At 42.0% G+C, this 26002-nt stretch overlaps 1 protein-coding gene and 1 long non-coding RNA gene across 4 annotated transcripts in view; one reads left to right on the plus strand and one right to left on the minus strand.

Moving 5' to 3' along the window:
• Positions 1-346: 346 nt before the first annotated feature.
• On the minus strand, positions 347-10022 carry LOC122166270. The gene is made up of 3 exons (XR_006170754.1): positions 9854-10022; positions 4667-4815; positions 347-1226 (listed from the first exon to the last, which is right to left on the minus strand). It is a non-coding gene; the product is annotated as an uncharacterized LOC122166270 (long non-coding RNA).
• A 175-nt stretch (positions 10023-10197) lies between these two features.
• RABEP1 (rabaptin, RAB GTPase binding effector protein 1) overlaps positions 10198-26002 on the plus strand; it is a 44778-nt gene continuing 28973 nt past the window's right edge. For 2 of the 3 annotated variants that reach the window (XM_042829916.1, XM_042829917.1), the window contains exon 1: positions 10198-10258. In XM_042829916.1, the coding sequence (XP_042685850.1) occupies positions 10225-10258 (34 nt within the window). In that variant the 5' untranslated portion in view covers positions 10198-10224. Of the gene's footprint in view, positions 10325-26002 lie in introns of all 3 variants that reach the window. The other variant, XM_042829918.1, reaches the window with a different exon arrangement.

The raw sequence follows: 26002 nt of genomic DNA on the forward strand, positions 1-26002 counted from the left end.
TTTCTTCCAGTCAAAATTAGGAGATTCTAGAGCAATCTTCCTAATAAAGAAGGTAACTGGGAAGACAGGAGACACAACAAGGGGGAAAGAGTACATTTTTGAATAGCACTATCTGCTTGTGAGAAGGATTGAGAACTTAGCTCTAGAACTCAGCAAGCTAAAAGGTCATATTCCATTCTGTGTTTCCTTTCTTCCTTTCCAAACCAGAAATGGAGATCTCTGATACTAAACGAGCAACCATATGTCCTTTGCCTGCACTTACCCGTGTAAGCATGGAAGTTAAATGTGTGACACCTTTTCCCATGTTCCAACAAGGACCATAAAAAATACAATCTCAGCTGGCCCATAACAAAAATAAACTAAGGATGCTTTAATATGCACTCAACAGGGCAAAAAAACGCATCATACTTTCATACAGCTTTACAAATAAAACATATCCTATGTGACTGGTCACAAGTAGAATAGAATCAAGCAGGTAGTATACAAGGACAAAATACTTTAAGAATGCATTTTTACATTCTGTTTTTGTAAGAAAATGAGACTCTTATCTACATTGGACAGCCCCAAATAACTCCAAAACTTGTTCATAAATCCCAGTCAACTTTGATAGAGGGCGTTGAAGATATTTAATTCCAGCAAATTTTGTGAAAATAGATGGCCAAAAAGACAGATTATTCATCCCTCATTGAAGAAATTGGCTAAACATGAACTCCATCCCCATTAAACATCAGAGAATCCATGCTGAAACACAATCCAAGATACAAATCCATAGGAAAAAAAGACTTCACTGTTTACAGAACTACTTGTATTGAATGAGACTACAGAGAGATAACATCAGTACAACAGAAACTAATCACCACCACTCAACAAACCTTTTGGAAGCAAGTCAGCAAACACATATGCTTCAATAGAACCAGAGCCTCATGTGACAGGAAGCTTATTAGAGACCCTGTCTCTCATTATTTTGTTTTTGCTTATAACTTCCCAGCAAGAATATTCAATATTGCAAAATAAAGTGGTTTCTTTCACAGACCATCCAGAATGAGAAAGAAATTGGGCCAGACATTCCAGATCCTGAAGAAATTGGTGCCTGTGGAGCTATGGATTTCTACCAGCAAAACATCTGGCACAAAATAGCATTAAATATGAATAACTTTCTTCTCTTTCCTCTTACCACTTGTGTGAGGCACGAATAACTTCACTGAAGTCTGTTTGATGTACAAAGCCTGCAAAGAGGAGAAAAGAGAAAAAAATCAGCCCTTTATACATAGCAAGACTCAAAATATTTTATTTCCTCAATAGCATAACCTTGTGAGCTGTTTTTTCTGGTTGCTACATATCAGACAGTTGCTTCATTGTATTATAAACGCAGCTTAGGAATTCCCATTTGATGCTCTATCATGTTTTTGTTCAGAGATCCAAGAGTCAGGTAAATTCTGGGTATCTGCAACATCACTGACCTGAAAATCTGGTGAAATGTGGAGTCAAGGCTTAGGAAGGGTAACAGGAGCTCTGTGTACTCAGCCTTTCTTAGCTTTTCTTTAAACATTTCCTAAGGCAAAAAAATAATTATTGAAGTAAAAAGCGTAAGAGCCCTTCCTCGTGATGCTCAGCAGTGGCTTGTGATTTGGAAGACAGGGGCTGAGGATTTCTTAACTGTGGGCACTTGCATGTGTTGTATGGCATCAATCATACAACGTGACAACAGCTCGCATTTCCCCTTCTCACTCTTCAACACTGCAGGACTTTTTCTCACGTATAAAGCAGGACTGGCAGTGGAATCTGTCAGTGCTGAGCACTGGGATAGCATTCACTCACTCCCCCTGGCAGTGAATGCTGGTCTTGCATGGATGCATCCACACCAGGTCCCTACAGTGGGCAGAGAGGTTTTATACAGACAAAAACTGCCCAGCAGGGTTAAAGTGCACACATACCAGGCAGCACCTTCCCTAAATCTCTGGATGACCACTCCTTTTTCCGCCACCCTGAGGACAGATAAAAAGCCTTTCAGGGGCTTTTTAAGTCAGTGCTGCCATTTCAACCCCACAGATGCCAAAGTGATTTTTATACTCTGCTCAACTAATTGCCAAGCTCCAACAAAGGGAATATAATGGGTTGCACCAGGCAATAAACCATCCTCTACTGGCTCTAGAAACAGGAAAGTAAGAGAGGGAATGCAGAACTGGAACAAGGCACAGACCCAGAGCAGGTCCAAATACTTGCAGGAATTGATTTATCCCAAGATTTGATACCAGATGTTCTATTCATACAACTTTAACAGAGCACCACAAAACATTAAATGCTTCTCATGCTTTCAGCATTCAAACCATGCCATCTGGGCACTTCTGCCACAAGGCATAAAGAAAACTGTGCTTAATATTAATGAAAGAAACAAGTCCCTCTCTGCAAGTCCAATATAAAAAGGGTTAAGAGCAAACACATGCTAAGTTGTTCTTGGGAATCCTGAACACAACAGAGAGGCTGTCTTGGATTATAGCTTTTCTAATTTATGCCAGCCCAAAGTCTGGTTTTAAGGAGGATGTATTAGTGATATGTTACTAAAACATTGTGATAAACCAGAGTACTCTGCATTTGTGATTAATAAAAACATTTTCATAACATATGAAAAACTGTCTGCTTGTTTACCTAGAGCTTCAATAGATAGCATAGCCCTTGTTCCATGAAGAATGCACTTGGACATTTATTTGGGAATCACTTCATTGCAGATATTAATTAAACGGACTTCTGACCATTTTTAGCCTCATAGATTCCTTGTTGTCTTATCAGCCCCTTCTGTCTGGCCTACCAAAATCCTACAGTCCTATGTGATAAAAACTACAGCTCACTGCACTCTTCTGTGCAAAATCTATTCTTTGAATCATTTTTCTTCTTAAAACCCAAGGCTACCACATTTGTGAATCTATACACAAAGCTGCTGAGACTGAGCAGGGACAGCTAAAATCACTTCTCCCTTACTTTCTTAACTGCCAGTGTATCTTTCCAGCCTCTCTTTGCTCTGTTCACTAAGAGAAAGAACTACAACATAAGGATCTGACCCAATTTTCTCTCTCTGCCATAGCACATTCCTTTAATAAATGGAATTTGCTACTATTCTTGTCTAACTCCCATCTAATGTTACCTCCATCTCCTCCTGCTTGTGTTCTTTGCTCCCTAGGTCATCAGCTCTTCTTTAGAAGATGTGACCTTCCAGGTTGTCTCATGTTTTTACAACAGGCTGACAACCTTGCCAGTCTTTCTTCAGAAGTCTCTTTTCCAACTGACTGTAGCCTCTTTTTATTAAGATCCTGACTGGCCCCACCAAGTGTAGCCCAAGCGTGAAATGAGCAGAGATGCCTTTATATCAATGTCATTGAATTTTTCTGTATTTACTCGGATTAAACACTGGATGGTGCTCTTTGCACTTTCATGCCGGCAAAAGCACATTAAAAACAAGCAAACTCCCTGTTCTATTGAGAATTGTCAAAATTCCCCAGGGTCAGATACAGTTAAAGATACATGTCTAAGCCTCAAAATCCAGTGGGAAGAGCATGTTTCAACTACACAGAATATTGCTTAAGCTGCAGTGGAAGAAGCTCAGCTAGGTAAGGACAAATGCCAAAGAAAGTGTCACTGCCTATTACACACAAATCCACCAAGTAGCTGTTTTCACATTCCTCCTCAAATATTTTATTTGCTAATTGGCTCCTTATCAATGTTCTCCATAGCAACAAGAGAGATTTAAGTAGCATAAAGTGGGCTGAGTGACATTAAGTCTGCATGTAAATGTAACTTGGATTTTGCGTGGAGGAAATGATCTGAAGGAGGTTAACGGCATAATGCGAAACCTCCTGTGGTCTCAGAGGAGAAGGGAGCTTCTTAATGCTCTATGAATGGTGCAAGAGTGAGGCAAGACAGCGTATCCTAGCAGCAAACATTTTTGACAGAATCAAACTGAGTTTCTGTAGGAAATGAGTCCATTTAATCTCTTTCACTGCTTTTATAATAGTCTTCAGCTATTTTTCAGCAGAGGTCAGAAGCCTTTTGATATTTTTAAATATGTAATGAATAAGTAAAGGAGAGAAATACATTTTATGGTAAAAAAAAAAAAAAAAGAAAAAAGAAAAAAAAAAAGAAAGAAAGCTGTGGGGGGTAGGAGATACACATCCTTTTTTTTCCTGCTGTGCTGAACTTCTGTGTATTCCTAGGCAAATTATGCTATCTCTCCAGGTCTTAGCTCCCCCACTCTCTAAACCTAAGATGATTCTTTCTCTTCTGGCTGCACTAAAATGCTCTGTCTCCAGTGAGTGCCATAAAAGTACAAATTATTTTGTGTGTTTGCATTTAAGGGTTACAGCTTTGGAAAAGACATCCTGCTAAAATAAAGAGGCAAGTAGAGAAACCATTTTAGCATCTAAGAGAGATCAGGGAAAACAGGGAATAAAAGGATTCATTGCAATGGACTGGCATTGATAAGATACTGTTGGACCAGCTGTGTCCACCTACTGACCTACGTCCTGTATATGTGATTTAAGTTTGTACTGACAAGTATTTGGGTCTCTAGTGGAATGAGCATGGGCAGAGCCTCAGAAAAGGCTCAGGAATCACTGAAGAATCCAGCTTGGAAGGAGGACTCCAGCTACACTTTTGGAGCATACAGAAATCCTACCTGAACCAAACTCTTCAGAAGGGTGGGCTTTTTCAGCTGAAGGATGTGCAAGGATTCAGTTCACCCCTTCAGCTGCATGGTCCGCTGTTTCTTCAAAGACTGTTCAGCCTTCTTGGCTACCATGTTCAAATATCTTCAGAAGATATGTTCTAAAAGGGACATAGTGAGAGTGGTTGGATTAATAAAACCCTCCAAAGCATTGCCATTGGAGTCTTAACACAGAAATCTTTTGGTCACACCATTTAATACAATGCGCATGGGACAATAAATTTTATGGTACTTGTAACATTCCCTCCTTCTCTTGGCAAGTAGAAAATGCAGTCTTTCGAATTTATAGGACATCTGATGTGCTTGTGCCTCAGAAGGAGAAAATGGCATAAATGGCCCAATCCAGAAGATCTGATATTGCTCATCTTATTGGTGTTACTGAACTGGTCTTCTCAAGAATAGGAAGTTGAATGAATGAGATGCCACAGCTAACATTGTTTCTTCTTTTGAAAAATGCAACTACATGTAATACTTGCCAGAGCTGCCATTTTAGTGTTCCCAATTCCAAAATACCCATCTAAAACAGCCTTAAAAAGCAGAACCCCTCATTCATTATTATTTTAGCATTTAAAATAAAAATAGAATCTCTTAAATAGGGAGACAAGCAACAGAGGTCTCTCTGCCCTTGTGCCCACTGCTGTATCATGTTGGGCTTTGCTGGATGAGCACTGATGGGTGTGTGGTGACTGACATGGCCTTTACTTGTACTTGCTCTCACTCATTGAAATACAATAGCAGGGCTGGCAGGAGGGGCTCCATGCGTTCACACTTCAACTACTGCAATGCGAAATCCAGCATCTCTGCTTAAATCACTGATAGAGATAGATCTATCAGATAGAGACAGAGCTCAGGCTGAGCATGGCTAAGCAACAGTTCTCCCTAATGCAAGGGTTGAGCAGGCTACATAGTACTAGAAATTTAAACCACTATGGGAAAGTTGGCTCAACCCTGCTGCATCCTTGCCTGTACATCTGCAGACAGATGCAGATAACATGCTAATATAAATGTTGTGAGTCTGAATGGGTTATGGACCATTCTTAGATCTTTCAACAAAGCAACATCTAAGTACAAAGCAGTGTTGTTTTGGGCCTCTCTGCAACGACAATTCCAATGAAGTATTGCTGAGCAAGGTTACCCACAAGACTATCCTCTTAATGTGTCCTTTATTATGCTCACGTAATGAGTTTCTGATTCCTTAGTTATTTTGCAATAAGAAAAATTGTTTAGTTTCATGGTGCATCCCAGTATTCAATGAATTTGCCCCTTGGGAATCCAGAAAGCTTTTGAATCTTAATATAGACATCTCTCCAATGAGATCATTAATGTTCAGATATCTAGATCTAGAGCCAATGCAAGCACTTCAATTTTTTGCCTGCCAAATTTTCTTTTTTGGCTTCATTTGCTTCCCATATATTCAAAGAACTGCACCACATGGAATCCTTTAAACGATCGATGGGATAACATAATTTTTCAATTGAAAAGGTTTTTAACCACATAAACTATTCTAGGGTTTACTAAGAAGTTACCATTGCAAACAATGTGATTGTTCCAGACTGAATTCCTTGCATTGCAGAACAACTTTTGAAGCAAAGAGCATGACTGGTTTGGGATTTTCAACCAACCTCTTTATGGTAATGCTTAAATGAATGTGAATTTTCTTCAAAAGCTTTGCATTAAAGAGAAAGGATGAAAGTCTGCAAACACTCATATCTGCAGAACTAATGCTTAATGCTAATGACCCATCAATCTCAACAAGAGGAAAATAAATGTTTAAACATTGGGAAACTCTGAACACTTTCTGATTTAAGCTTTTTATTTGCTTTAAAAAATGAGAAAAAACAGTTGACAAATTCTGGCAAACCTGGAAACATATAAAGTACAAGCAATAACTTCTGGTTTCCATCTTCTCTTTTCCTAGAAGGACAAGTCTATTAATTACTTGCCTGTTGAATAAACCAATGGCTTGCTGTTGTGAGCAGCTGAGTCCTTCCGTAGAGAAGTGAGCAGCTTCTTTTTCCTTGGGCTTCACTTGCAAAAAAACACATTTGTTTTTTTCCTGTCATATATTTACTTTCTCCACATCAGGTCTTCCCTGTTGTGTTAGTCTTCTTGTGCTTTGCCCAATAAACGAGATCATTACCAAAATCTTCACTAAGGCCTACTGATAGTCACCTGGGATACATGAGCAGTTGCTCCCAAGTTAGTTCTTCTAGTTGCTCAGTCTTCTGGTCCTCAGTTCTGCCACTGTATCCACTAACTGTGCTGGTCTGGTAACCCACTAGGCAGCTTCCCAAATCTACCTTGTTAATCAGCTTTCTTGGATGGATTGAATTAAACAGTGGGTGGTTTATGAGATGAATTACATTATGAAGCAGGGTCTGTAATTTGCTGCTGCATACTCCTACCATACAAGGCACAATGGAATCAAAATAATTTGTGGCCAGCAGGCCGCTAAAGCAATATAAATGGGAAACAGCACACTTCAGAGGAACTTTCTGATATCCGTTTTGATTCTCTTCTATAGACCAGGTTCTCATTTGCCACACATCAGTCTGTTCCCACTGAATTCACATCAGATGTAGACTCAGCCTTGCAGGTCCAGAACTTCAGTTTATCTTTTAAAAGAATGCATTTTTTGTAGATTCAGCTTAGTTATAGTACGAAACAGTGGTGTCTTGTACCATATGAAAGTAAAGGAACTAGCCCTATATTTTATTAGCCTCGCTTCCTGGGAAAAGAAAGCTGTTAGAATCATATTCTTCATTGGTCTGACCCACAGAGCAACGAAGCCCCAGTCCTCTGATCATGCACATGAAAGGACTTGCTGTGACATCCCTCTAAGCTGTGTACTTTGCTGCAAGTGGAGGTAAAACACGTGGAATTGTATCTTGTCCTGACATGGAACTGGGATAAAGCCAGAGTAAACTCAACCAGATCTGTGATCTGGGAGTAGTTATACAGATAAAAGCAAAGATCATTACACTCTCCAAAAATACATGCCTCAGCTGAGGTTAAAGTGCACCAATGAAAGCCACACAAAGAGAGATTTCTGCGCACTCAAAAAAGTAGGAAAAGTTTCATTTGGAACTTGAGCGTTTACAGGCACTGAAGTCAGTCAACCACAAAACAGGGATCTGTTAGGAAAATATTTAATTAGCTCTTCTGCTACTTATTCATTTTATTTCCTTCAAAGAAAAAAAAAAAGGAAAAAGAAAAAAAAAATCTCTCTTAGATATGTCATGCAAATTATTTCACTACACCCTTCTCAAACAATCTCAGTACCCCTGAGTTTACTCCTGGTCTCCAGACAACCATGGACTGTACAAACTTACTGCTTGTCACTGGATGTTACTGTTTAAACAAAAGCTGCACACTTACCTTTCTCAGCAAGTCTGTGAGATTAAATTTCAGGCAAAGTGCAAGGTGACAGCCCCTCTGCATCTGCTACTAATGGAGCACACACTCTTCATCTTCTCCTCTAACTTCTGTCTACTGCTTGTGGTACTTACACTGACAATGTCCATGTTGGACTGTTAGATCAAATATACCTGATAAAAATGTATGGAAATGTAGGAGTTTTATTACTGCTGGAGAAAATTATTCTCCTGAATAAATAAGTCTATCCACCTGCAGCTCTCTAGAGCTAAGCCATGTCTCACTGATTCATTAACACTGCACCTGTCTAACATTTACAGCATGGCAACTGGCATTCAGCCTTTTGGTTTCTGCTGGTATTGCCACTGCAACAGACCTGTTTCCGTGACTGCTGTTAAACTTTGCTTATCACTTTTCGTGTTTAGCTAAGTATGTTGGAAGATCAGGACTATAAAAACTACAAGCGTTTAGAATTAAATGGGACGCTGGGGAGGCATAGAGGAAGTTACCCAATTGTTCCACATCACAAGAAATTGTGAATAGCTACTCCATAAACCTTTGCATCTGTCAAGTCCACTTGCTACCCAGAAAAAGAAAAAAATATTAAACCATACCAATGAAGTTAATACTACTTTAGGGGGTCTAATCCTGGACCAATTAATGTGAGTGGGAGTTTTGCCTTGACATGAACAAGATGAAAGCAGCTGTTAATATGGGTGGTTTGGGGTACTCATTTGAACATACACAAGGATGGAATTTCCAAACCTCATTTCCCACAGGTAGGACTAGATTTTCAAAAGGATTTATTGTGTCCAATGCTTAATATTCAGCTACTTCTAAAAGAGCCTAGGAAGCAGCTACGAAATTTTGAAATAGACAGGTGGTAGTGATGAGATGCTTGAAAGACTGTGTTTCTAAGCCAGCAATTCTGACTGTTCAGCAATCCCAAGGTCTCCAACACCCTTGAAAAGAAAACTGATAGCTTGCATTGTGAATAGAGGTAAGTAAGTTTTCACCTAAGGACCACTTTTTACAACAGCAAAGACGGAGACTACTTACTTCAAATTGGGTTAAAATGGGTAACATGATCAAAATGGGCAAAACATAGAGGAATAGTTTTCAAAGGCTCCTCCTCTATCTTAAGATTGTTCTGACTGAACAACAATTTAATTTGAAATGCAGAATTCTATGTCTTGCCACAGTTTGATAGCAAGGCCTAAAGAAATGCGGTCACAAGTGAGGGGTCAGTACAAAGTCCTGTGAGACTCAGTTTAAAAATGATTGCTTTTAGATTTGCTCTCCACAACTCCCTGAAAGGAGGTTATAGCATGGTGGGGAATGGCTTTTCCTCCCAGGTAAACAGCAAAAAGACAAAAAGGCTTCACATTGCACCAGGGAAGGTTCAGATTGGATACTGGAAAAAAGTTCTTGCCATAAAGAGTAGTGATGCAGTGGCACAGCTGTACGGGAAGGTGCTGGGGTCACTGTCCTTGGAGGTGTTCAAGAAACATGGAGAGGTGGCAGTGAGGGATGTGGTTTAGTGGGCAGTATTGGTGGCAGGTAGATGGTCAGACTAGATGGTCTCAGAGGTCTTTTCTAACCTTAATGATTCTGTGATTCCAAGCCAACCAGGAGAGGAGGATCCAGCCCGTGACAGGATTTGGTATCACAACATGCATTCCAATGTTGTTCTCAGTGATTTTATAGCCTCTAAACACTGTACACCTCCTTTGGTATTAAAAAGTAGAGCCAAGGCGTATTTACCTGCTGAGGTGGAAGGACCGACAGCCTCCTCCGTCAGCATGGGGCTCCTGGTGAGCAGGAGGTCCTTCAAGACGCCAAGCTGCTTCGCTATAGCGGCCGTCCTGACTCCGGCGAAGCCGCCCAGCGCAGCTCACATCCCTCCCCACACAGCACGGCCCACCCGGCCCCCGCTCCCGTGCTCTTACCGTGGGCGCCTGCGCGGCGCTCCTCCTCCTCCCGCCGCCGGCGGCCGCTGTCAGGATGAGGCGGAGGAGGCGGAGGCCCGGGCCGGCAGCTCCCGTCTCTCGCCGGGGCCCCCTGGCGTAGCGGTTCCCGCTCCGACGCCGCGGCTGGAGGCGGAGGAGGCCGCGGCGGCGCCGCCCGCCGGAACCATGGCCCAGCCGGGCCCCAGCGCCCCGACGGACGGTAATGGGGAAGCGGCCTCGCCGCGTCGAGCCGAGCGGCCTGCCCGAACGGCGCCGGCTGGGGACGGTGAGCGCGGCCCTACCGGGCCGCGGGGATCGGAGCGGGGCGGGCGGCGCGGGGAGCGCACGGAGAGGCCCGAGCGGCCCGGCCGGGCGTGAGGGGAGGGCGGCAGGGAGAGGCGGCCGGGGAAGGCCCCGAGAAGGCGAGGAGGACACGGCAGCCGGCTGATCTGGGTTTATTGTGGAGCGAGGGCGGCTCCCGAGCGTGCACGAGGAGGGAGGGCGGCCGTGGAGAGGACGCCGCTCGCTAGGGAAGGGGATCTGCGGTGCTGGGGGAGGAGGGAGGTGCGGGCACAGTGCACGGCCGGCTCATCCCAGTGGTGCTGGGGGCTCTCGGGCTTGGGTCAGGAGCTCTGCGTGGACGGTGAGTTCGTGAGGTGCAAAACACAAAGGCAGTGACAGCTGTTCTTACCTGTGTAGGAGGGAGATAAGCTCTGCGTGAAGGTTCCTGTCATGGAAAGGGTATTGCTTTCTTTTTCGTGAGGAATTACAGACGAGGAAATAATTCATTTTTTTCCCTGTGGAATAGATCACAGGACTGTCTGCGTGTCAGAAAAGCTGCCATTAGTGCTTTATTTGGAAGATGGGCTTGAAGGAACGATGCTAAGGACAGTGTTTAATGAGATGTGTGGAAAAAGGATGAGAGAGCAAGAAATCTTAAGTCGAAACTGATCAGAACGTGGAAACAGGAGGCCTGGGGCCAGATGTGCAGAACCTTGAAGGATTGGTGCTTACCCTGGCGTGGCACTGTGACAGGGGACTCTTTTTTTAGACAGCAGATGAGTTTCCCTGGGAAAGTACTCTGAGAAAAGGGGAGTGATGTATCCTTAATTATGCGTATCTAGGAAATTGTGCGGGCTTTCTGTTGTTGTTGTTGCATTTACACAGGAAAGTGCTTATTCTCGGGGACTGCGGTCTATCTTGTCAAAGTGTTTATGATGAAGGAGCATAGAGTTATTTATTTTTTTTTCCCCTCTGTTAAGGTCAATGACTGCATGCTCATCTTTTGAGAGCGCTGAAGGGAAGGTGAATTTACTTGCTGCCATGACTGTAAGGTTACCCTTGGTGTGGGTTGCTGTGTACCTTCTGGTGAATAACCATTGTTTATTGTTCTTTAGCCTTTTCTTGAGAGTGCGCTACAGAACAGCTTGCAACAAATTTTCTTCTTGGCTCTTGCAGAGAATTTGACTGCAGGTGTGTTGTGGAACCGTGCAAGCATTTGCTGCTTGACCGGGAAAGGTAGCTGTATGTGAGTTGCTATTAGAAGTTACAAGTTGGGTAGATTTTTGTCACTGTTTAAAAAGAAGACAAAAGATGCGGGTAACATTAAGTAATTTCATAGGTTGATGAAGTCTGTCTGGTAAGAGGTGTGAATTGCTGTCTTTCTCGTGCTTTTTTCTACAAGAAGGTGAGGATGCTGTGTAAGTAAGACCCATGGTAGGGGGGAATGTGGCTGAAAGTTGGATGGATTCTGAAAAATGCTTGCTGTGTTCTTGCACTGAAGAGTTGAGAGCTTCTAAAATGGCTCCTTTCCCTTTTGGCAGTAATAGGATCTGTTTGTTTTGTGTTTTTCTTTTCATCAACTTTGATCAATATACTATTGTGCTCAAGACTGTTGGATTTATTTTTAAGGAACTTGTCAACAACTATGCCTTGAAACTTCTCTGTTGTATTTTAATATATAGAAAGTGTTGAAGAAGTGACTTATTCAATGTTCTTGGCTGTCTGCACTGAATTTATTGCTTAAGGGAATAATGTAATCTCTGATTTAAGATCACGTGTGACAAAATAGTGCTGGATTAGTATATTCCTCCAAGGAAATAATCACAGCTTTGTTACAGTTACTTATGTTGATTATAAGTACCATATACATTCTTCACCTGTACAAGATGCTGCCTATGCTTTGGGGGTTTCTTTGATCCTGAAAACATGTATAAAAGACTCTAGTAGAGAAAAAAATGGAACGATGTGAGAGGAATTATATATAGGATATATATTCCATTCTACTGCTTCACTGTGTTATTCCTTCCCCTCTTCTAATATAAATATGGGCATTAGAATAGATGTTAGGTCCTACGCTGTTTTTGTACTTTGGCTTAGTATAGAAGTTAATAACCCTCTGATTCTTTTGTGTGGGGTAATAGAGCTTCCATATGATAACAATCGCAGAGAGGCTGAGAGCAGAGTCCTCTGGCTGCTCATGTGGCTTTGTGCACTGTGCTGTTAACTCTTGGCTGATTATGTCAACCTGGGTTGCAAGTGGACGTGTGCTTATTGATCCTGGTCACCGTGGCTTTTGGGAGGTTTTTCATTAATGCGTGTCATCTGGGTTGTGTGACTGGCATAGTAATGCCTAATTTAAAAATACATGTTTTCATTTTGAAGATAACATGGCTCTCACCTTCCTTGGGCTTAATTCAGAGCTGGGTGCTTGCCATCTCCAAAAATACAAAATGTTTTGACATAATTTTTCCCTGTCAGAATGCTTAGGCTTCAGCATCATTCTCCTGCTTGCATCTGGAAAATGCTTCAATGAGGAAACTATTGTTACATCAAACACTACTTCTTCAGGGCTTAAAATAATAATAATGGCATGCAAATTATTTGCAAATTGAAATCTGACTGTATTAGTAAACTTAAACCATTGGTACGCTCCAACTGATAAATAGCACAACCATTGATATCAGCCTGTAAAGGAAACTGTCTCGTTGGCGCAGTCTGTCGTATTACAAGGAAAATTACCAGCCAAGAGTACAATATTGGAGTAAGTCTCTCTTACGCTGTGCTTGGGCCAGCAAAAATACTGTGTCTCTTTGTGGTCAGAGCTTATGCCAACTCTCAGTGGAGAAGACTGCTCATATAGGGGCTGGAGGATGCTGTCATATTGAATTTAGTACCACCAGCAGCACCATGGGGTGCACTGTTGCCCTGTGCAAGTCACGTGGGATTCTAACAAGAGCAGCGATCTTTCTGTTGTATTTCTCACGTATCTCAGAGTTTGGGCATGGCTACTGGAGGAGTCTGGTACGTCATGTGGAAAATTAAGTAACCATCTTTAACGTTCTGCATCTTCCACTGCTACATTTCTAGTTATTTTCCCTACAAATGTCACTCAAGTAAAATTGAAATATCTGAAAATGCTATTACTCATCTCAAAAGGTAGGTGTGGCTGGTAAGGGACTGGTTTCAAGCACTGAAGTTCAGCTCTGTGTTGTTGATGTAACTGTCAAATATTAAGCTCTTTTCTCTTGAGTAATAACAATGAAATTGCTGGTACTTTCCAAGAGCCAAAAATGTCTTCCGTTTTATTTTTCTTGCTTTTAATTTAGTACATTATTAGTGACTAATATTATTAAACAAGTACGTTTAACTAAAAAAAAAACCCCACAAATTAATGCATCTCTTTTTAAGTTGTATTTTTTTCAGTATTTGTTCAGTGGTCACATCTGGAATTTGGCTTCAAAAGTGAAGCAGACACCTTGAGCGTACAGATTTCCACCAAGTAGAATTTCAGAGGAAGTGCTGGTCAGCTCAGCAGGTCGGTGTGCTCAGCAGCGGAAATACGCACATTTGGGGTGCCTGTTTCACTTCTGGAGCCAAGTCCCAAATCTCTCTCTTAATTTTGAAAAACGCACTGGGTCTGTTAGTTAAAATTAGCTGCTGACTTGCCTGAAGGCACAAAGAGTATGCTTTAACACATGGGCCATCTCTCTTACATTTTGAAGGCTGGGAAATATAAATTCTTTGCCCGTTTTATAGTTTCTTGGCTAGTTCACCATCATCACAGACAAGATGGCCTTAGTAAATGTTTTCTTTCCTTTCTGGCCTGATGCCTCAAGATGCTTTCCCATAGCCCGCTGTGGGTGGAACACATTCCCACTGTGGAACTAGACTGTGTGCTCCCTTGAAAATGGTCGAGGAAGGAATTTTATTTTAAAACTTTTAAGAAGCTAAAACAAATAATGTCTCACAGTGTTGGGAAGGGACCAAATCCCATTGGCTCCGTAGCGGGTGATGCTGAATGGCTTCCTGGGTTTTCACTCCAGGCGCTTTATTAAAAAACATGCCTAAGATGTGAAGTTTTCTGTATTATATTTAGGTGAGGATTTTTGTTTAAATGAAAGTTTGTCTTTAAAACGAAACACATGGAATTATGGCTTTACTCCAACTGAAGTCTTGTAAGATAAGCACTGATAACGTTGATAAGCAGCACTTACTAAGCAGACTTCTAAGCAGTACCTGACACCGAGCTGGAGGGGGTGGGAAAAATGCAAGACAATAGCAAGCAGTAAATGCCATCTTGTGTGTTTTTAGGAGGAACGTCTTCCACTCCAGAGGTCTTGTGGTTCATAGGCTTTACTTGCAGGCTTGTTTTCTGAACCTGGGATAGTGGTGTCTGAGTTAATGGTACCAGTCTCTGCAAGTTACTCTATAAATAGTGTAAGTATTGTGTAATTTTAGTCATGGTATAGTCAGTTAAGCATGATAGTGAATTATCTCTGGAAAAATGTAAATCATTTGATATCTTCATATAAATTGACATAAGGAACACGTGAGTAGTGCAATCTTAGTCTGTATCTTTCAGAAGGAAGAGAATTGCTCTTTGGTACTTCACTTGAGGAAAAAGTCTGGGTTGTCGTGACTTTATCAGTGGTGCATATAGTGCCTTAAAATTGCAGAATTGCAGCACGTCTGTTAATATAATGATGCATTTTATTTGCATAATAGCTCATAAGTACAAAATTAATGGCCCACTTAATTTATTTGCTAAGTCAGGGATATTTCAGCCTGTGGTCTTCAGACCCCTGTTGCTTAGGGACCGCCTCTGTTCTACTTTCTATGGACTCTGCAACAGAAACCCAAACACATCTGTTGTGACAGGGCTTTGATTCCTTTTTTTTTTTTTTTTTAATAAAGGAGGCCTGGATGGTTGTGGGGGGAAAAAAGACTGAAAAAACATGTATTTAACGTGACAGAACAGAGCCAACCTCCTTAGGTATCCGTAATATCAGAAGGGTGGCTGGAAGCTTCTGCAGATGCTTTCTTATCTTACAGTATGCCCAAGTCATTTGTTGAGAAAACCTGATGAATTGCTGCATTTGTTGTATTTTTTTTTCCCCATTCATGTCTGCTTCTCTCAGCTGTGGCTTCTTCTGGCTGTCGGCTGACTCATGGTGCATCTCCCTCCTGTCTTCATCCTATGTTCCTCTTCCATGGCCCAGCTCCTCCACATACAGCACAGAGAAAAATAAAAGCTTTCAACTCACCCTTCACATGTTCCATCTCCCCTGGCAATTTCTGTTTCCGGGCAGTGAAGTGACAGAGTAACTCTTCTGAAATGTTGCCTTACACGACCTTTGGGCACAGATTCTTCCTCTCTGAGGTCAAATGAATGCCTGTTTGGCTGGTTTGGACAACTACTGCTCCTCAGCTGATTCTATCTGCTTCCTCTTTACTTCTCCTTTCTCGTCTATCTCCTCGCCTCCCTTAAATGTGCTTATCTCCAGCAGTCCTGCTGCTGCTGCAGTCCTTGCCCTCATTTCAGCTGCCCAGTTGCTTACTTGCTCTGCTCACAAGTTAGCACATCCTCTGCCTCTGCTTCCTCCATGCCTCCATTCTGCTTCTTCTGGAGAAAAATGTGTGGCTGCTCAAACTTCCTCCATTAGAAATTTCTTCTTTTTTCTTTTCTGCACAGCATGCTCCAGCCATGCTGGTTCTCAGCCTATTTACTGTATTGTCCCGAGTTGTGGGTTTTGTTTTTTTTTTCAGTTGTTCTTAAGTTCTCTTCAGCTACTTTTACTGAGAAGATTCTGTGCTTTACTCTTGGTACAGAGCAGGTACTCACCTGCTACCTGCTTTTAAACTTCCAGCTTCTCTGTGTTTTCTCAGAACAGACTGTAGTATTTGGCAGGCAGTGGACTTCAGCTTTCTCTTCATCATGAGACTGGCTGACATCTAATTCTTTAATGCCTTGGTTTCTTTATTTGTAAACCAAAGCAGTTATGCATCACAGATTGCAAAAAGTAATTGCTTTGGAAAGGTAGAAGAATACGAGAGTTCCAACATTCTCTTACCAGAGCCATTCTAAGAAGTGGCTTTGAGAGAGAACAGGAAACTTCCACCATGCAAAGTGCTCTGAACTGTGGGCAGCTGAGAGCCCTGCCATGCCTTGTGGGTCCAGCAGCGTTAATAGCAGGAAAATAATAGTAAGATCGTAAAACAAAATCCACCAAGTCCAATGTAGTTACTTCATAAACAGGAGAGGCTTGTTGTCCTGTGATGCCTCATGCCAGGGGAAAAAAATTAATTTTTGGTTAGCGTTTGTTTTCTACTAAAGCTTTGTGCGTTTTGAAATTAACTTTTTAAGTAAAGCTATCTATTATTGTATTTCTGCTCCACTGAAATTATACATGGCAAAATAAATAAATAAATTGGAATCAGTAGTTGAAAGAGGAAAATCATTTACTGTGATACTCCTGAGAATCTGGTTTGTGGATTAAGAGATGAACTGAGAGGCAAACCAAACCAGTGTTGCCAATTCCTTTAAGAAAGTTACCTGAACAGGCTGTGCCCTTTTTTCCTGCATTTCTTGATGCATGTATTTAACTTACAGGCAATTGCAGCAAGGCTTTAAATGGCAGCAAGAGAGAAAAAATAAGCAAAATTGTAAAACAGAAAGATGATTCTTTTACCTTCTTAGGTTTTTGTCCCAGTGCTTCCATGCATGACTGTTCACCTGCTGCACCCCTGCCTCGGTACTGTCACTTTGTATTTGCATGTCTGGTCACCCTAAAAATATTCCCCAGCAAAAGTATTCTTTGTGTTACATTTTAACCTCTGCTGCATCAGTGCTAAGTGAAATGATTAGATTGGCAACATGGTTGGTTACATTAAAGAAAAAACCAGAATGGAGTGACTTGCTGGCCCTAATTTGGCTACAGCCACGGAGTGTAAAAGTAATCCTGATGTCTGTATTTTCATTGTCATTAGCTTAATCTATGAAGAAAGAAGCACAGATGAGTGCTAGAAGCTACTGCTCAAGTGGTGATTATCTCAACCGTCCGCTCTAAATGTTGATGTCTGGTACCCTTTAAGAGAATTGTATTTCCCAAGGCCTGCTGGACTCCTATTGACTACAGACACTACAGAATTACAACATTCATCTCACACTAACAGTGGTCTGTGCCAGAATCGCTGTGATGTAATTGAGCTGTGGTGTTACTTGGTTTATTGAATAGGAGGCGTAAACGTGGTTCTGTTTGTTCAATTCATCTCATAAACCACCATCGTGGTCATGTGGTACAGCTTTTAAATTTTCTTTCAAGGACAATTAACAAGTTTTGAAATTAGTTTCAAGTAATGCTTTCTTAATTGTCAGCTCGCAATGTCTGTTTACATTTTTTTCTTTGTGTTGTATCTAGAGACGTGTGATAAATTAACAGGAAAGCAACTAGCCAAACTCTGGACTCTGTGTTTGACTGATGCTTCTAACTGTGAAAATATTATAACTATCTGTCTGGTCTTCACAGCTTCTGTTTGATTTATAGATGAAACTGGAGACGAAGATGTTCACTCTCCAAACAGTGCCAAAAATCCTGGTGTTAGAAAGGTTGCCTTCATTGGAGGCACATAGGCTGATGTTTACGTGATGATGCATCAGGATGGGTTGTAACAGCACATTGGAGGGTCTCATTTAACTGCAGTTTTGTACTGGTGTACTTGCTTTTGGATAAAAGTAAATGTGAGCCTATTCCAGTTCTAAAATAGAGCTGTTCTCCACTATGTTTCTACCTACTGCTCTAGGTTTTAATCCAGTCTAAATGCATCTCTACTGGAGCAACCCATTCGGTTGCGTTAGATCAGAATGTGTGTGTATATGCAAATACAGAGAGGAAACCTGATTTTGCATTCTGATACAGATTCTGCTTGTTGAGGTGCCCCTAGAGTGTGCGAATGGAAATCAGGATTTGTGGAAGTCCATTTAGCACTTTAAAATAACAGTCATAACATCTTTAAAAGAGAAAAGGAGGGAATGTATTTGAGCTACACCAATCTCAATTGCCCCCAGGAAGTGCAGGGCAGAAGTAAGGTCAAGCTGTTCCTTTTGGCAAGCTGCATGCACTGAGGTTTAAACAGGTTATCCAGCTACACCCGTAGGCTGTGGCTTTGTGTTGCAGCTCAGGCAGCCCAGGAGGGAGCAATCCTTGAGATCCTCCTCCTGGAGTGATGTCATGCTCCCATAGGTGCCCTTGTGCCCACTGCATGTTGGTCTCATTGCTGAGCCAGCTCAGCTCAGCCACTAAGTGGAAAGCTGCTACCTGCTGGATTAAGGATTTTAATTGATTTAGTGAAAGGCCTGTTGAGCTTCAGGTCTGGTATAAAGGAAGGGGTGGAGACCTGGTGGCTGCTATGCAGATGTCCAAGTCTCATTTTCACAGTTTAAATCAGTCAGCAGCCCTGCTGTCTTATTTGTGGCAGTTCTGATAAATGCTCAGCCACGTGATGAGTGTGAGCAGATTCTTGGTTTGGCTGAGAATTGGTGGTTAAAAACCCCAACCCTTCTGTTTTTGCTGTGTCATGTCGCAGATCCCTGTACTGCCTCAAGGGTTCTTGAAACACTGGGGGTAAAGGGAATGTGCTCAGGGGGAGGTAGGAGTGCTGGTTACTCTGTCAGATGACCACCAGCACTTATAACTACAGGCTTAGTATAGTCTTTATGTTTCTTATAGCCTAGGTATATTTTAGTTGTTTAAAATCATGGAGTCACAGAATTGTAGGAATTGGAAGGGACTTCTGAAGATTCCCCCTAGAGCAGGCTGCAGTGGTGCTTGTAAGCAGGAAGGGGAGTGACTTTTTACACAGTCTAAAGTGGTAGGATAAGGGGGAATGGCTTCAAACTAAAAGAGGAAATTTAGATTAGATGTTAAGAAGGAATTCTCAGAGAGTGGTGAGGTGTTGGAACAGGCTGCCCTGAGAAGCTGTGGATGCTCCATCCTTGGAGGAGTTCAAGGCCAGGTTGGACAGCCTGATCTAGTAGTTTTCAACCATGTCCATGGCAGGAGCATTGCAGCTTGATGATCTTTAAGGTCCCTTCTGACCTTAGCTGTTCTACATTCTGTGATTCTGTATGAACTCAGCTATCTCATGGTCACTGCAACCAGGGCTGTCCCCAGCCTTCACATTCCCAACCAATCCCTCCTTGTTTGTAAGAACAAGGTCCAGCAGCACACCTCTCCTTGTTGGCTCCGCCACCTGTGCTAGAAAGTTATCTTCCATGCACCGCAGGAACCTGGACTGTGTATGTCTGGCACTGCTGCTTTTCCAGCAGGACTGGTGGTTGAAGTAGCCCATGAAAACTCTCTAATTCTCCCTTTTTATTCTCCGTGCTGCATGCATGGATGTACAGGCACTTCAGAAAAGAAAACAGCAGATGTTGCAGGTTTCTCCAGAGGGATGCAAGAGGATCTGCCATAGCTGCACACACTGTTGAGATGCCTGGCCTTTTGGCTCACGTCATGGGGAGCAGCTGAGGAACATTTGTTGTTTTTCTGGTTGGCCTGGCTCATTCCCCAGTTGGCTGCAGTGGTGTAAGCATTGCCATTTTGAACCTCGTGCTTCAGTCTTTCAGTTTAAAGCCTGCCTTACTAGGTTTGCCAGCCTGCTGCCTTTTCTGGACGATTGGATTCCATCCCTCTCTAGCAGGTTATAATCTTCATAGAGAATCCCGTTGTCATAAAAGCCAAAACCCTCATGCTGGCACCAGCCACATAGCCAGGAATTGATATGCATTATACTTATATTTCTGGCTTCCCTCTTTCCTCCAACTGGCAAAACTGAAGAGAAGATAACTTGGCCGGTGTTCTTCTCTTGTGCTCCCTGGGCTTTCTAGCCTTCTTTGATTTTGCCCACTTTCCAGCTTCGTGTGACATTCATGCCCACATGAGAGAACAGTAATCCTCTGTGGCACTCTCACTGCAGGCTGCTAATATGGTTCCTTCTGGCACTTTCCACAGGTGTCTGTATCTGTAAGAGGTTTGCGTCTGGTTTTGGTAGTGGAGGTTGTGTCTGGTTTAGCAGCTGGAGGATGGAGAATGTTGCTCTGTAAATGAAAAGTTCATGTTGGAGGAGGGCTTTCTTTCTAACTGCTAAGAAATTCATTTGGTGTTAAGAGGTAGAAAGAATACAAATATATGGAATTATGGCAGTGTTTCCTGACAAGAAATAGGTTATCTAAACTTGGGGGAGTAGTAGTAGTTGTTCTCAGGGAAACTATTAAACTGCTGCAGAAACCTTATTCCAAATGATAAGGACTGTATCCTGTTCGTTGTCAAACAAAGATGTTAATCATCTTATATTAGTTGTCATACTGTACTTATCACCACAGTGTCTCCATCTGGCAGCCATATTTTCCAGACCATTTATCAAGATTTATGTCCTGTAAGTGGTTACTCAGAGTACCACGTGTTCATGCCTGCAATGGGCTCTTCTGAGAACTAATGCCTTTGAAATTACTGTTCCTTGAAATTAAATCTTCACCTGCCCCTTTGCTTTGGTTTATTCTCTGACTACAAATCTGGGGGGCCAAATTCAGTAGGAAGGGATAAGGAACCACAGAGGGGAAGAAATGTGATATTAATTCCCTTATGTGGTGCTGGTTCACATTCATAGCTCATGAGTTCTAAATGTTTTACTGCAATTTCAGAAGCTCTTCTTGTACCTGTGAAAGTAAATGAATACTTTCTGGTAGCTGTGTGTGGAAATGAGCTTGCACATCATTTCTGATTATGTCCATTTTAAAATTGCCTAAAATATGCTGGTTTGCTTTCAGTGGTAGTTTCCCCACACCTGTAGCAGTGGTAACCCAGAGAAGCTATTGCCCATATAAATGTCATGAACCGACCCTCTGTTTTTCTCTGCATCATTTTCTGTTAATGCTTCTGTTACTGCTGGTCTCCCTCGTTTCTCTCTCCAAGTGAATATTTCACTTTTGTTACCTTTGTTTGAATTTTTCAGTGTGAGGTCATCATCACTTTGTTCTTTCTGCACAGGAATTGGGAGGCACGGTGCTTGGGTCTGTAGCCTGAATGCTCTCAAAGCTGCACCTCAGCTACCTGGCAAATAGCATGAGATCCTACAGTAGAGGCACCTAGGAGAAACCTGGAATTAATGGAAATGGTTATGTTTTGTATATTGCATTACTTCATCAGAGAGAACAATGCAGCACGGTTGTTTTGTGTTGTTTTTCTGAGAGCTGAGTCACCATTTTTTCACTTTTTTTTAATTTTTATTTTTCCCAGAAGAGGACAGCCATTAATAAATCTGAGAGGGACGTGATAAATATGTTAGAAGGAGTCAAAGGAATTTTCCTCCCTCCCACTGCAGATGAGTCAGCGATTGCATTATCTGAAAGAAAATCGGTGCTGGGTTTGTTGTCTGGGTTTGGCAGATGTTTACATTTTAAGAAAACATTTATGATGGTGTGTTCAGAATGGTGAATTATGTAAAGTTGTCCCCTCTATAGTGGGGTGGGTATCGGAGTCATTCCCTAAACGTCTGTCATTCCCAAATAAAAACATTTGACCAGAACAGCAGATTTCTGCTTGTTCATAAAAGCAGACATTATCCACTGTTGACGTTTTGTTTTTCTTATCAAGGTAAGATACTCTGGAAATCTTAGTGTTGAATGTAATTGCCACATGAAGTAGTTTTATCCTGTTTGGGATTTGATGGCTGTTTTATACTAGTGATGATTAGATCTGGGAGTGCAGAAAAGCTTGGCAGTAGAGTTCCAGCATGAATAGCACGACTCATTCATAACTTCACTCTTACTTCAGTCAAGAAGGATGGAGCTACCTGGCTTTGAAGTACTCAGGAACGGGAGTGGATGGCACTGCTGGAGGTCTTGTTTGTGGGCTGAGGGAGCATCTCCTGTGTGTATGCTTATAATAGTTGTGTGGAGACTGTTTAGTTTACCAGGTGATGAGGCAGGACTGACTGATGAAATAAAAGGAGTGGTGAAAGCACTCGTGTGTGCTGACATGTCTGACAGTTGTGTTGTTTCAGCTTAGATACTCTATTAAATGCTTGAAAAGCTTTGCCAAGGGAGTCAGGAAGGACTGTGACTGCAGGGTATGTAGATCCAGGCAAGCTTTAAGCTGACAGTGGTGCAGTCATGGCAGCACTGGTGCTCAGCACGACCTGTGAAACTTTGTAGGGAAGCCTGAACACCACTTGGGTGCTTAACCTTCGCTGTGTTCTGTGCTACCATCACCACGCTCCTGTTTGCTCGAGCAGTGACTAGTCAGAGTAAATGTACACAGCCTGCAGAGTAAACAGACCCTCCATAAACCCAAGAAATCATTGAGTTTTATTTTTGCAGAGAACCAAAATTGGTTCTCTTATAACGTACAGTTATTCTCCTTGCTTCAGCAATTTTTCATTTTTATAAGAAGCACAGAGAACAGGGAAAATGCTTGTGATTGCAATAAGATTAATAACTCACCTTTCCATTTTGTGTCTATAGATGGATTCAGTGTTTCTGTTCACTAAAATGTGGCTCACTTGCTGTTGACTTTTGGGACTTTCAGATCTGCACTGAAGCCTGCCAACATTGCCAAGATTTACTTTTGATTGCAGTAGCATGACCATATGCAGCCAAAGTAATTTCTTTAGGTTGCCATCTATCTTGCTGTCTATTTTACTTTTCCAGCACTGTGATTGATCCACTGCTGCCCTATTTTAATTGTCACTTAATCAATGGGCAGAGTGGGGTTGATGTGCTTGAAAAAGAACGCTAGTAGAACCTGCTTCTGTGATAAGCAATGTGTGGCAGGTCAGACTGTGATGGCAGAAGGGGAATGCCCATGGGAGAAGAAGGTGATTTTAGCAAATGAAAGATAAATTACTAGAGAAGAAATTCAAGCCCATTTCTGTCCACGTGAACGTATGTAAATAACTGCATTACCCTGATAGTTGATGTGAGTGACCACCGTTCCACTGCATTCTAATTTAAGCAGTGTTCAACTAAGCGTAAACCTAAAGTTAAACTGAAGTTACCTGGGGCCAGAATGACTAAATGTGTGGAAGAGGTGAGCATTAGTCACTGTGTGAAGTGGGCTTATCGAGCTGGGAGGGGTAAAGCGTGAGTCCCATTCACTCAGCATAGGGTGGACGTCAGGGAGCCGGATCTGGGCAACAGAGCAGCAGCTGCCTGGTTTTGTGTCTGAGGAAAAAGGCGAGGGAGGCAATAACAAAGCAAGGAAGTAGTTAACATGTTGTGTGTGCAATAGGAAGGGGAAAAAAGCGGGAAGTGGTAGTGGGAAAAAATGGGGAAAGAAAAACACTATCTTTGCTTTTCTTTCCTTCTTACAATTCACTATGTAAATATATTACAGGATAATTTTGGTAACAGTGATTGCACGTCAAAGATACAGGACAGCATGTTGTGTACTAACAAGTACCAAGCGACGTTCTTGGTTCGCAGATATAAGAAATGCTTCTGTGTTCCTCTGCCTGCTTTATGTCTGCACTGCTGGGTGCAGCAGGGCCAGATGTGGCTTTGGTGCTGCCCCAATGGTGTTGCACTGCGTGGAGCTGCCCCAGCTGCTGGATGGTGAACTGGATCTTCAGAGGTGCACCTGTGCAGTGCAGCTCGATTGAAATGGTGTGAAGATGGTCATAGAAACAGCTGTGTGGGGTTCTGCGGTATCATATCAAATGCTGCTTGGTTGTGAAAGCTATCTAAGTACATAGCATTAATTATGTAATATTGAGAACCCTTGTTTTCTCCTCCCTTTGATGCATAAGTGCTTTTGTTTTCTTCTTCCATACATGGAAAAAATAAAAAAGACAGGGCTGCCCCAGCAGGAAAAGGAAGAGGTAGAAAATGACGCGGGTGACTTTTGTCTCCTAAATATTTGCCAGACATACAGCCTGTGTCTGATCTGCTTTTCAGATTCCAGCTATGTAGGTCTGAGTTCTTGATGTCATGTTTGATACTTTAAATATCAAGTGGAAAGCTTTGTGGCATTAATTTTATAAATAGACCTGGGACTCGAAAATAAACGTACCGATAATCGGCTTTGTCTGTCTTTAATTTGGGATGGTCACTACGTGTTTGTGCATCTGGAAACTTTGTCATGGATAAAATGAATCCTTCTGGGAGCTGGTTTGTGGAGCAGCACTTAAGTAACAGATAAGAAATGTGTGTTCATTCATGTATTTTCCTTAAATTGAATTTTTTTTCTGTGTACTGGTTTAGGAGAAGGCTTTCTCTGTTTTCACTCTGTTTTCAGTGTGTATTTCACTGGTCTCACAGACTTCTTGTACATTGAAGACTCCACTCTTAAGTGAATTTTTCTGCCCTTCTTTTGAGTTCTTCTGCCTGTTAAGCCACATAATGCAGCGCACTCAGCATTAACCAGGGAGATGGTGATCCCTGCTTCTGACTCAAAGTGTCAATGCAACATCCATGTTGTTCATTAATAGTTTAATTGGCATGTCTGACCCTGTCGTCAGTCGTACCTGATACTCTGAAGAAAGCTTTATTTGTAGCTAATGGTTGGGCAAAGTGACTTCTCATTTGCTTGCTTGATTTTTCAGTTTGACCTGTGAATTTTAAGTTAAGCTCTTCTCAGTGCTAGTTCAGGAGTTGTGAAATGGGGTCTTTCAGTTTTTGTTTGTTTCTTAATGAGATAGGGTCCATATTAGGTATTCCATTCTCCTGCTCCTGTGAGATACAGCATGTTCCTTGCTGAGTTGGATCTTGTGTGTAGCAGCAGATCCTGTTTCAGCTGGGCACAGCTCCACCAGAGCCGGCCATACGCCGCGCTGTGTTTATTAGGTACTTCCCTGGTATCATTAAACATTGGTAGCTGACGTTATGTGTGTCGAAATGAGAGCACAGGCACAGTGACTAGGGCAAATTTGTGAATGCTTGTTCTGAAATGAATGGTTGTTGGTGGTTTGGGTGCCTTTTTTTTCCGTTTTAACCAAGTCAATCTGCAAAGGGAATTAACTTTTCTTTCTCAGCTCTGCTACAGGACTAGAGTGAAATGAACCTAAATTCAGACCAGGAGTTCACCTGCAGTTGGTAACAGCCTAATTGAAAATCTGTGAATATCCATTTCCTGCCATCAGGGTGTTTCAGACAGGCTTTAATCCATGTAATTCAGCCTGTGGTCACCTGTATATGACAATTTGCATTTGGGTTCTTTTAGAAAGTAAACTATCTGTGTTGCTGTCATACAAATTGTACCTACAGAGAAAAATCTTGTGAAAATATAAGCATTTCTATGTGGTAGAAAGAAGGGAGTTGTTGTGATGTCTTAGAAAAGAAACCTTTTCTCTTTATGCATGTTCATTTCAGGGGATTGGCACATTGTATAATCTGCTGTCCCTAAGCGCAGGTCTCATGTTAGTGAAATGTGGATAACACTGTTGTGGGGAATGGCAAGATCTGTCCTTAGCTGCATACTGCCTACAGGTGGTGGAACTGCTTTATTCCTTCTATTCAGATATGGAGTTTGATGTTAGTTACCCTGCTGTGCTGATGTGTGGCCTGCAGGTCTCCTGTTTCACTGCTTGCTTTTCTCAATGCTGCGGATGGTTTTGGCAGCAGCCAAAGCACTGCTGTGCTGAGGTTATTCATTTCTTTCTTTTACAGCTATCCGTCAGGCTGTAGGGA

This window comes from Centrocercus urophasianus, unplaced genomic scaffold (assembly GCF_019232065.1).
Source record: "Centrocercus urophasianus isolate 14NV4802_14NV808 unplaced genomic scaffold, USGS_Curo_1.0 seq_33, whole genome shotgun sequence".
In the NCBI taxonomy this organism is placed as follows: Eukaryota; Metazoa; Chordata; class Aves; order Galliformes; family Phasianidae; genus Centrocercus; species Centrocercus urophasianus.